This window comes from Ipomoea triloba, chromosome 13, assembly GCF_003576645.1.
Source record: "Ipomoea triloba cultivar NCNSP0323 chromosome 13, ASM357664v1".
Lineage (NCBI taxonomy): Eukaryota > Viridiplantae > Streptophyta > Magnoliopsida > Solanales > Convolvulaceae > Ipomoea > Ipomoea triloba.
Genome location: NC_044928.1, coordinates 24,012,955 through 24,025,066, shown reverse-complemented (window position 1 = coordinate 24,025,066; position 12,112 = coordinate 24,012,955). Strand labels below are relative to the sequence as shown.

At 37.2% G+C, this 12,112-nt stretch overlaps 3 protein-coding genes across 3 annotated transcripts; all 3 read left to right on the top strand.

The window, feature by feature from the left end:
* Window positions 1-2,573: 2,573 nt before the first annotated feature.
* On the top strand, window positions 2,574-4,336 carry LOC116001740 (cytochrome P450 82A3-like). The gene is made up of 2 exons (XM_031241673.1): window positions 2,574-3,513; window positions 3,624-4,336. Exons 1-2 carry the CDS (start codon window positions 2,776-2,778, stop codon window positions 4,245-4,247), a joined length of 1,362 nt encoding a protein of 453 aa, XP_031097533.1. The 5' UTR covers window positions 2,574-2,775; the 3' UTR covers window positions 4,248-4,336.
* A 1,290-nt stretch (window positions 4,337-5,626) lies between these two features.
* Window positions 5,627-6,204, top strand: LOC116001386 (S-adenosylmethionine decarboxylase proenzyme-like). Its single transcript, XM_031241268.1, has 2 exons — window positions 5,627-5,725; window positions 5,830-6,204. The coding sequence occupies exons 1-2, from the start codon at window positions 5,627-5,629 to the stop codon at window positions 6,202-6,204; spliced, it is 474 nt and encodes a 157-aa protein (XP_031097128.1).
* A 3,676-nt stretch (window positions 6,205-9,880) lies between these two features.
* On the top strand, window positions 9,881-11,620 carry LOC116001713 (cytochrome P450 82A3-like). The gene is made up of 2 exons (XM_031241628.1): window positions 9,881-10,815; window positions 10,902-11,620. Exons 1-2 carry the CDS (start codon window positions 9,886-9,888, stop codon window positions 11,523-11,525), a joined length of 1,554 nt encoding a protein of 517 aa, XP_031097488.1. The 5' UTR covers window positions 9,881-9,885; the 3' UTR covers window positions 11,526-11,620.
* Window positions 11,621-12,112: the final 492 nt, after the last annotated feature.

Genomic DNA, 12,112 nt, shown 5'->3' with positions numbered 1-12,112 from the left:
AAAGTTTTATTCCTGATTAGTATTACATTTGAACATATAAGTATGACATTTGTGCATAGAAGTGTTACATTTACATCTTGATCCGACCCGTCTTATGGTGAGACGGTCTCACACAAGTTTTTGCCATTTCTTTTAATTGAAATAAACAACATCCGTCTGCGCAATTAGGAGTAAAGTAGCTATATATTAGTGTAACATATTCAATATCATTTTATATACATTGCAGTTTCCTTTCAACACAACTACAATTTTTTTCCGATATAACTACAGTTCCAGTCGACATTATACACTCAAATATGTAAAACTGTTATTCAGTTTCATTTTATATACAGTGTAGTTTTCTTTTAACACAACTACAGTATCATTTTGATACAACTACAGTTTCATTGGATAATATACACTCAAATATGTGAAACTGTTATTCAATTTCATTTTATATACACTACAGTTTCTTTTCAACACAACTACAGTATCATTTCGATATAACTACAACTTCATTCAACATTATACAGTCAAATATGTGAAACTGTTATTCAATTTCATTTTATATACACTACAGCTTATTTTCAACACAACTGAAGTATCATTTCGATATATATTATTTTTGCTTTATTTTATTAACATATAACGTTGGTTTGTCAAAAATCGACGTTGATTGGGCGACTTAGTATCCTTTTTCTATAGTTGTGTAACCTCGTAGTAGTGGAAGCGTAAATTGTGTTGATCTCTAGCAATAGTTGATATCTTATTGTGTTGCCTCTTGAACGGTAGAACTGTAGGGCGTTAGCCGTTTTGTCTCACACTTAACTCAGAACCTACCTTAGATGGTGTACTGGTATTTTCTAAGTAGGGCAAATTATATCGTGCACCACGGTGCACATAGCAATGTACACCACGTACCTAAACGACGTCGTTTTGAGCATTGTAAACTAATTGTCTGTTTTTTTAGAAATCATGTTTCCCGTTTCGGCCGGTCTCTGTATTTATGTTAATATTCTATGTATTTCAAGCAATCATTCTGTGTATTCTAGGCAACCGTTTTGTGTATTCTAGACAACATTTATGTGTATTCATGTTAGTAACACATGTTGTGATGTGTTTGTGCATTCGAATGTTTAGGAGGATGAGTTCTGTGTATTTTGTGTCAATATTCTGTGTATTCATGTTATTAACACAGGTTGTGATGTGTTTGTGCATTCGAATGTTAGAAGGATGGGTTCTGTGTATTGTGTGTCAATATTCTGTGTATTCTGGGCAAACATTCTGTGTATTATAGGCAAACGTTCTGTGTATTCTAGATAATGATTATGTGTATTATAAATAACGAATTCTCTGGAGTCATTCGCGTTCGCGTCCACTAACACCAAAACGACGTCGTTTTACGTACGTGGTGCACATTGCTATGTGCACCGTGGTGCAGGGTATAACGATTGTCTAAGTAGTATGAGTACTATATCTTTAGGTGCTATATAATTGTCTGTGTTGCATCACGTCAATACAGGCTTTATATAGACTTAATGGGCCTAGTCCACTTGCACAACATAATGAACACCCACATATAATTATATTGTATGGAAAAATTCTTACATTCATCACTTGTATTTGTGTTGAAATGCATAGTGAAATCCCTCGAGTTAAAAGAGAAAAGTGAAGTAAGAAGTTATTCCAAATCACTATAAAATCTATGTCCCATTACTTTCTTTTATATTATTATTTATCTATTGATCCATACTCACACACTTTACACATTTCATTAGAACAAAACAGAGCTACAAGCAAAACTTGACAAGTATAAGAATTCTACTGTCAAAACTCAAAAGTTATTTTTTTTTTTAAAGTTTTTAAAAGTCTATTAAACCCTTTTATCTACACTTTTACTTACATGGGACTTACAGATATTGATTGATACAGTTGAGTAGGTAGGTGATAGGAGTAGATAAATAGGTAAATAAGTGATCCATGCAGGCGGGTTACATTTTTTTTTTCTCTAAATTAATCAAATTATGTTAGGTCAATACAAATTTTTAAAAATATAGAATAAAAAGAGTGGTTAAGGATATATGAAAAGACGTAACATATCTTGTTGCTGTACTGTTAAATGTTGCAAAAGCAAAAGTGAGCTGCTCTAGGGACTGATACAGACTTCAAGTGGAGAGAAAACAACAAAACAACGTTGTTGTCTGTGTTCTTTCCATTCAGCAGTCTTATTCAACAATCAACAGTGGCAAATTATTGTTGGAATACGTCCAAAATGAAGTTTTGAAGTTTATGAGTTAGAATAATGTACTTTTATGTCTTAAAATAATGTATATTATGTGTTAGAAAAATGAAAGTTTTAAGATAAGATATGTATTTTATGAGTTAGAATAATGTATTTTAGAATAATATACATTATAAGTTATAAAAATGTATAATGCATTGGATCGCATGAAAAGAAAATTACTCGTCGTTTTTGGACCGTGGAGCAGGGTGGACGCAATAACTATTGTTCAATGGTTGAAACTTGCTACTTGTGATGTTTTGTTTATAAATCGGGAGAAGATGTTCATATTTTGTGTATCCAAAGCCATGGAATTCCCTTCCCTACTATACAACAATATTGTCATCCCTACTTTAGCTTGCACCTTGGTGCTTCTCTTCTTTACGTGCAAGCTATTTCTTTCACCCAAAAACCACAAAAGGCTAGCGCCGGAGGTCCCAGGGGCATGGCCTATAATCGGCCATCTCCATCTGCTCGCTGGTCGGAAAACGCCTACACACCTCATCTTGGCGTCCATGGCGGATAAATACGGCCCTATTTTTCGAATGAGACTGGGTTCACAACCAGTCGTGGTGGTGAGCGATTCGATAGTTGCTAAGGAATGTTTCAAGGAAAAAGACAAGGAGCTGGCAACGCGGCCCAAATTCATGGCAGCTGAAATCATGGGCTACAACTACTCCATGGTTGCGATTGCCCCATACGGGGAGTACTGGCGTGAAATCAGAAAGATTGTCCTGCTTGAGATGCTCTCTAATCGTAGAATTGAGATGTTAAGGAAGGTGAGGGAATCCCATGTAAGAAAAGCCATCAATCGTACCTTTGATCACTGGTCACACAACAAGGATCCAACTTCTGGGGCGGTGGTAGTGGATATGAGCCAATGGTTTTCGAGGTTGATTATGAATATCTCCATAGCCATGCTTTTCGGGGAGGAAGAAGTGGCAGAAGAAAGCCAACTGTTGAAGTCCATTAGGAGCTTTCTTGAGCTGTTTGGAGAGATGCCAGTGTCAGATTTTATTCCATGGCTGAGATGGATGGACTTGGGAGGGTACGAGAAGGCTATGAGGAAGACTGCTGAGGAAATGGATTCTGCTGCAGATAGGTGGCTTAAGGAGCACAGAAGAAAAAGAAATTTGAAATCTAAAGAAGAAGAAGACTTTATGGATGCCATGCTTTCTCTATTTGATGCTTCATCCAACCAAACTCATCCTCTTGGACTTGATAATGATGTCATTATCAAATCTACTTGCTTGGTATGCATAAACATTTTTTTAAAATCTTTTTATTATTTGAGAAAGAAAAATACATTTTTCTTATGTCATTGCGTTGAAAAGTACTAATTATGTGAATATTTATTTGATAGACCTTGCTTGTAGCTGCCACCGATACAACTAGCATAACATTGATATGGGCTCTTTCCTTAGTTCTGAACAATTATGATGTGTTGAGGATGATCCAAGGTGAACTAGACACCAAGATTGGAAAACATAGTGGCATTGAGGAATCTGACACAAATCAGTTGATTTACTTCCAAGCTGTTGTGAAAGAAACATTACGTTTACATCCACCAGGTCCACTCTTTATACCCCATGAGGCTATAGAAGACTGCACCATTAATGGCTACCACATTCAGAAAGGCAGTCGTGTAATACCAAACCTTGCAAAGATTCATCGCGATCCAAAGGTGTGGGTCGACCCTAATGAGTTTAGGCCAGAGAGATTCTTGACTACTCATAAAGATATTGATGTCTGGGGCAATAATTTTGAGATAATTCCGTTTGGTAGTGGTCGAAGAATGTGTCCAGGTATAACTCTGGGTTTACATATTGTGCACTTGACACTTGCTAGCTTGATTCAAAGCTTTGATATGAAACGACCATCCATAGAGCCAATTGATATGACAGAAAGCCCAGGATTAACTAGCCCCAAGGCCACTCCACTCCATGTTCTCCTAATACCACGCTTGGCTTCAGATTTGTATGATTAATTAACTTATATTAGAAGATATAAGAAGTATTTGAGTTAAATAAATAATTAATATATAAAGTCAATAGAGTCAATAGTATTCCAAAAAAAAATGATGAATATATAAGAGATTAATTTTATTAATAAATGTGTGTGTATATAATTATACATATATCAATCTTTAATTTATAATGTCTTTTTTTTGTGAAATTAATGTTGTACTAATAAAAGTTTAATTTTTAATATTTCTCACATTTAGCCTTATATTTTATTGAATTATTGCCATTTTCAACTTTGATTCTTGATTTTCAAAGCAAGCAATTTCGGTACATAACTTTTATTCTTTAGCAATTTAACCATATATATATATTCTTGCAATATATCCATCAAAGCAAGCTCATGTTGTGCATCCATTAATCACTTGTTTAGATAAGATCGTGAGATCAGATCTTGTGCATCAATTTAATAATTTAATGGTCTAGATTAATTTAAGATGCTAAGTTGAAGTGTGTGCGAACGGTAATAAAATGTGTGCGAATGGTGATTAAGTGCGTGCAGACGGTGATTAAATGTGTGCAAACAGTGATTAAATGTGTGTGAACTGTGATTGATGTACAAGATTTGATCTCAAAATTTTTTAATGGTCTAGATTGATTAAGATTCCAAGTTGAAGGGTGTGCGAACGATGATTAAATAAATGTGTGCGAACCAAGTGTGTGTGTCAATCAATCTAGACCATTAAAAAGTATTACATAGATGCACAAGATGTGATCTCACGATCTTACCTAAGCAAGTGATCTCACTGGAACCCTACCCTATATATATATCATTTTGAAGTATAATATAGAGTGAAATCCTTTTTTGGTCCTACACTTATTGTGTGTTGGACACATTTAGTCCGGTTTTATTAATTTTGCCATATTTAATCTAGACTTAATAAAAGTTGGACACTTTTAGTCCACCGTCCAAATTGACGTTAAACCACAGTGAAATTGAAGGGCATTTTCGTCCTTTCAAATGCTATTCTTCATCAGCTCATTTTTATGTTGATTTCACCGTAAAAAGACATAGTCGCCGCTGCATAATTTCGATAATGGCTATGGAGCTGGAAAGATCAAAGTCGTCGCTGCATAATTTCACGCTGCCTTGTGAGTTGAAGTGGGGGAATCAAAAGTTCTTGAGATGCGCTAAGATGGATTCGAATGGGGAAATCTCTGCCGTTCACTAGAGGTCCTACGGATCGTCGGAGCCGTCGGGGAGGAGGAGGGTTCAGCTCCAGCGGCAGCCATGGCTCAGCGTCGCGGATCAAAAGAGGCCAGAAATTCGGGTCCGATGTCGACAACGGGATCATCACAGTGAGGGAGAAGCTGATGTTTGATCTCTAGAAGGCGGCGGAAAAAGATGAAAGATACGATTTTTAGGGAGGATTTGGAGGACGAGGAAAGGCGGCGGGTGGTGGCGATGGATGTGGAGGAACCGTCGCCGCCGCCGCTCTTGCCGGTACTGGGTTCGACATTTGGGGCCACAGTTACAAGCATAGCCGCCATTATGTTGCCGATCTGAACAATCAACCTCTCAAATTACACAGCGAAAGTGTTTGGCAGATCGAAGGAGCTGCGCTCTCTACCATTCACGTGACACCAGAAGACGGTTTTAGTTATGCGAGCTTTGAAGCTGTTGGATACGATCTGGAAGCGGTGAAACTATCAACGATGATCGAGAGGGCGTTGGGATGTTTTGAACCGAGTGAGTTTTCTATTGCTGTTCATGCTGATGTTGCTGGTAAGCTGCTCGACCAGAATTGCTCTCTCGATGTTAAAGGGTATTGCCTCGGGGAGAAAAGCGTTGAAGAGTTTGGGGTTGGCTGTGGTTCTGTTATCTACCAGAAGTTTTGTGGGGCTGCTTTTACCTGTTGTGGTTCACCGAAGTCTGTTCTTCAAAGCTGCTGGAAACAGGAAGATAAAGAAGAAAAGCAGTAGTGTTGAGGGTTGTTTTTCATTTTTCATTTTTAAGTTTCGTTTAAGGAGTCTTGTTTGTTGTTCATCCCTGTTGCATTGATGTTCTTGTGTTTCTGCTGAATAATGTTGTTGTGTGCAGTCCAATTAGTTGGGCTGTGGACAAGGAAACAGTTTCTGTATTGTCATACTGGTTAAGCTTTCTTAAAAAAAAAAGTGTTTGGCAGAGTGTTAACACATAACAGAGCAGTGATAATGACTATGGTGTAGGGTTCTATTTCCTTCTTTGGCGGAGTGTTAACACAGAACAGAGCAGTGAGAATGACTATGGTGTAGGGTTCTAGTTCCTTCTTTTGGAGAAGCTGGCGAATTGGAAATGAAGCTTTTGAGTTAATTAAACTGTGGCCCCAAAGGTTTGAGTTTTCACATTTAAATCAACATAAAAATGGGGCTGATGAAGAATAGCATTTGAAAGGACGAAAATGCCCTTCAATTTCACAGTGGTTTAACGTCAATTTGGACGGTGGACTAAAAGTGTCCAACTTTTATTAAGTCTGGATCAAATGTGGCAAAATTAATAAAACTGGACTAAATGTGTCCAACACTCATAAGTGTAGGACCAAAAAAGGATTTCACTCTATAATATATGTGAAATTTCAATATTCAATATTTAGAGTAAACTTATATTACGATATAACATAACTAAAAATATCTGAACCTAATATTCATTATTATCATACTAACCCTGCAGAGAAGGGAATGGAACACTCTCTGGAAGTTGAAGGTCCCCAACAAGATCAAGACTTTCCTTTAGATAGCCATTCACGACCGTGTGATGGGAAACATGAGAGAAAGATATATATGAGGCCTCACTGTACTATGGAAGGCAGCTGTGGCGTCTGTACGGGGGAGATGGAGTCGGCTGATCATATTCTCAGGTACTGTATGGAAGCTGAAGACCTCTGAATGGCGTTTGTACTAAGAGACAAGCGAAGGAGTTGGAGGCAAATGGACCTCAAGAATTGGATTGTGAATAACAGCACCGGGGAATCGACTGGCAACGAAGGCAAGGAATGGCCACGACGTTTTGCCATCATTGTCTGGTGGTTGCGGAGATGGCGCTATGATAGAGTCTTCAATGGATGGGAGGTGATGGTGCAATATAAAATTAATTGGATAAAAGAAGCTGGGGAGGAATTTGATCGTGCCTTCGCCCATACAACCATGGCGAGAGGAAGCAGAGTCATTAGGCTTTGTTGGTGTGCGTCTTAAGCCAATCGTCTCACACCCAAAGTCGACGGGAGTGTTAAAACGGGTCGTAATAAGGTTGGATTCGGCGGTGTCATGAGGAACAACATGGGCGAATGGGTTGAACGTATTATGTGTAGAACCGATTACGCGGATCTCCCTTTCTTGTCGAGCCAAGGACAATAGTCGAGTGTCTAAGTTGGGCGTGGCAGAAAGGTATTCGCGACCTGGAGGTTCAATCAGATGCAAAGAACATTATTCAATGGATCCAGGAGAACTCAGTAGTACGCGGTCTGCTTCGTCATAGTATCAATGAAGCGAGATGGTGGATTAACAGGGATTGGAGGATTTCTTTGCGAGTGATTTACCGAGAGCAAAAAGGGTGGCGGACTGCCTTGCGTCGTTTGGAGCTCTTCAAATGGATGAACGGAAAATTGTTGAAGACTGCCCTCTCGTTGGCGAGGAGGCTTACTTTGATGACTTGGCGCATGTCATGAAGACGGGCAGAGTGGTGGAGTCAACATAGCGTTAGGCTCTCCAGGGGTCTCCTCCATTTTTGATTTAAAAAAAAAAAACTGAACCTATACTCTATTAAATTCAATAAAAAATCTAAAACTTGGTGTAGAGTTTATGTTTTAATTGTGATAATATGAATAACGTTTAACTTTAAGCGTAAGTAAATAAATTTTGTTTATATAAGTAAATGCGAGTAGAAAAGATTGAAGATAGTGATAAGTAAAAGAAGATAATAATGAATGTAACCATAGTAATGAATTGAATAAATATGTAAATAAATAATGAAGAGAATGTGGTTATAGTAATGTATAGCTAAATAGATAATTGAGATTCTATTTTTTCCATTTAAAAAACAGTTTTTAAAAGTTCTCCAAATTATAGAAAATTAAAAAATGTTTTTAATTTTCAAAATTGAAAATTGTACTGTGATAATAAATATGTTTTCTGTATTATATATTCTCTAATTTTTCAAAATATTAGAGAAAATAAATCAGATCTAAGAAATTCTCCTGTTATTCTCTAGTTCTATACTGATTTTCTTTATATATATATATAAAAGTTGTGCTAGGTAAGCGCTATCCGAGAAGGAAAATACTACATGCACTCCTATTTCATACTCTCAACATGTACTCTCTCACAATTTTTTTACATAGACACTTATTCTGGGACCATTCAATCTTTATTTGTCACATCATGGAGTTAGAGTGAGGGGGTAGGAATTTGGAATCCGAAAAAAAACACGAAGGATAAACATCAAGCTTCACCAAATATCATGACAAAATTCAGGAACTTTCTGGTGGCAGTCCTCATATATGAAGCTAGAAACATGCATTCCATTAAAGGCGACTCATCATACACTTGTCTCTCCACGAAGTGATCAAACCATCATGCCTCAACCTCCCTCTGAAATCAAAATAGAAGAAATCATTAACATAAAATTAGATTAAAGAGTCGTTTTAACTGTAATTTCTTTTTCTTTTTTCTTTTTTAAAGTTCTTTTTCTTCACTATTTAATATTTTTGTGATTAAAAGAATGAGAAATTCTATAAGATTCAAGTCACAATTCATCTTAAAGAATCTCTCCAACCAGTCATTATGATCCACACAGCTGTGTAGACCATACTATTAAATAATGCACATTCAATATAAAAATAATGTACATTCAGTATAAAAATAATGTACATTATATTCAGGGGATGTACATTATTTGTGTACTGAATGTACATTATTTTTATAGCATAAAAATAATGTACATTCAATAAAAAAATAATGTACATTTAGTACATTAAAAATGCACATTTGATTATGGTCCACGTAGCTGTGTGGACCATAATTTGCCCCAACCACTCATTTCTGAGAAATTTTGTTATGGACTATAGTCCATGTACCAGTGTGAACCAAGAACTAAAATAATATCGTTTGATTTTAATTTTAGAAAAAAAAATCGTCACCTATTTTACACAAACACTAGTTTCATTATAGTAACGGTGAGTGCTATCTAGTTTCATTTTATACCCACAATAAGTTCATTATAAATTTATAATGTTAAAGCTTTATTCCATTCGGCCGTCTTATTCAATAGTGGCAAAGTATTGTGTGTACCATGATCCAAAAAAAGTTCGTTGAATTTTATGAGTTTGAATAATGTACTTTATGTGTTAGAATATTAAAATTTTTAGGGTAAGATAATATATTTTATGAGTTAGAAGAATGTAAATTACGACTTAGAACAATGTAATTATGAGTTATAAAAATATATATTGCAGTAGATTGCCTGAACAAAAAATTATCTAAAACTATATCGTTTTTGGACTGTGATCCACACAGCTCATCATGCCACCAGGTCCACACAAAACTATTGTTGAACAGTTGCAACTTGCTACTTGTGAATTTTTGTTTATAAATCGGGAGAAGACGTTCATATTTTAAGTATCCAAAGCCATGGAATTCCCTTCCCTACTACTTGCTACTTTAGCTTGCACCTTGCTGCTTCTCTTCTTTATGTGCAAGCTATTTCTCGCACCCAAAAACCACAAAAGGCTAGCTCCGGAGGTCCCAGGGGCATGGCCAATAATCGGCCATCTCCATCTCCTCTCTGGTCGGAAGACGCCTACTCACCTCATCTTGGCATCCATGGCGGATAAATACGGCCCTATTTTCCGATTGAGACTCGGCTCGCAACCACTCGTGGTGGTGAGCGACTCGAAAATAGCCAAGGAATGCTTCACGGCAAAGGACAAGGAGCTAGCAACGCGGCCCAAATTCCTGGCGTCTGAAATCATGGGCTACAACTACTCCATGTTTGCGATTGCTCCATACGGGGAGTACTGGCGTGGAATCAGAAAGACCGTCATGCTGGAGCTCCTGTCTACTCGTAGAATTGAGATGTTAAGGAAGGTGAGGGAATCCCACGTGAGAAAAGCCATCAAACGTACCTTTGATCACTGGTCACACAACAAGGATCCAACTTCTGGGGCGGTGGTAGTGGATATGAGCCAATGGTTTTCGAGGTTGGTCATAAACCTCTCCATATCCATGCTTTTTGGTGAGGAAGAAGTGGCAGAAGAAAGCCAACTGTTGAATTCCATTAGGAATCTGTTTGAGCTGTTTGGAGAGATGTTGGTGTCAGATTTTATTCCATGGCTGAGATGGATGGACTTGGGAGGGTACGAGAAGGCTATGAGGAAGACTGCTGAGGAAATGGATTGTGCTGCAGATAGGTGGCTTAAGGAGCACAGAAGAAAAAGAAATTTGAAATCTAAAGAAGAAGAAGACTTTATGGATGCCATGCTTTCTCTATTTGATGCTTCATCCAACCAAACTCATCCTCTTGGACTTGATAATGATGTCATTATCAAATCTACTTGCTTGGTATGCATAATCATTTTTTTAATCTTTTTTTTTTTTTATTATTTGAAAAAGGAAAATACATTTTTATGATGTCATTGTGTTGATAGACCTTGCTTGTAGCTGCAACCGATACAACTAGCATAACATTGACATGGGCTCTCTCCTTAATATTGAACAATTACGATGTCATGAGGAGGATCCAAGATGAACTAGACGCCAACATTGGGAAAGAAAGGTGTCTTAACGAAGGTGACATAAATAAATTGATTTACATCCAAGCTGTCGTGAAAGAAACATTGCGTTTACATCCACCAGGTCCACTCTCTGTACCCCATGAGGCTATAGAAGACTGCACCATTAATGGCTACCACATTCAGAAAGGCACTCGTGTAATGCCAAACCTTGCAAAGATTCATCGCGATCCAAAGGTGTGGGTAGACCCTAATGAGTTTAGGCCAGAGAGATTCTTGACTACTCACAAAGATATTGATATCCGAGGCAATCATTTTGAGATAATTCCATTTGGTAGTGGTCGAAGAATGTGTCCCGGTATAACTCTGGGTTTACAGATGTTGCATTTGACACTTGCTAGCTTGATTCAAAGCTTTGATATGAAAAGACCATCAATAGAGCCAATTGATATGACTCAAAGCCCAGGATTAACTACTGCCAAGGCCACTCCACTCCATGTTCTCCTAACACCACGCTTGGCTTCAGATTTGTATGGTTAATTAACTTAGAAGATATAAGAAAGCTTTTGAGTTAAATAAATAATGAATAAATAAGAGAGATTAATTCTATTATAAATGTATGCATATATTTTTTTGAAAAGAATGTATGCATATATAAAGATTTAATTTATAATGTCATTTTGTAAAACTATTCTTATACTGATGAACGTAGATTGATTACACAATAATTGAATTACACAGTGATAGTATACCTATACGAGAGTTGGCATCAGACTCTCCTAAACTATAGGTATTAACCATTGACTAATAACCAACTAATAATAACACAAATATTAAATATAAAAGGTACAACATGTTACATGACTAACACGCCCCCTCAAGCACAAGGTTGAGAGGAAACAACATTGAGCTTGGAACGGAGAGTCTGAAATCGCGTAGCAGGCAGCGGTTTGGTGAAGATATCTGCAAGCTGATCTTGAGTGGAGACAAAAGAAACCGTTAAGTCACCCGAGGCAACCTTATCGCGGACAAAATGATAGTCAACCTCAACGTGTTTGGTCCGAGCATGGAAGACTGGATTCGCAGCTATATAGGTCGCACCTAAGTTGTCACACCATAACGTAGAA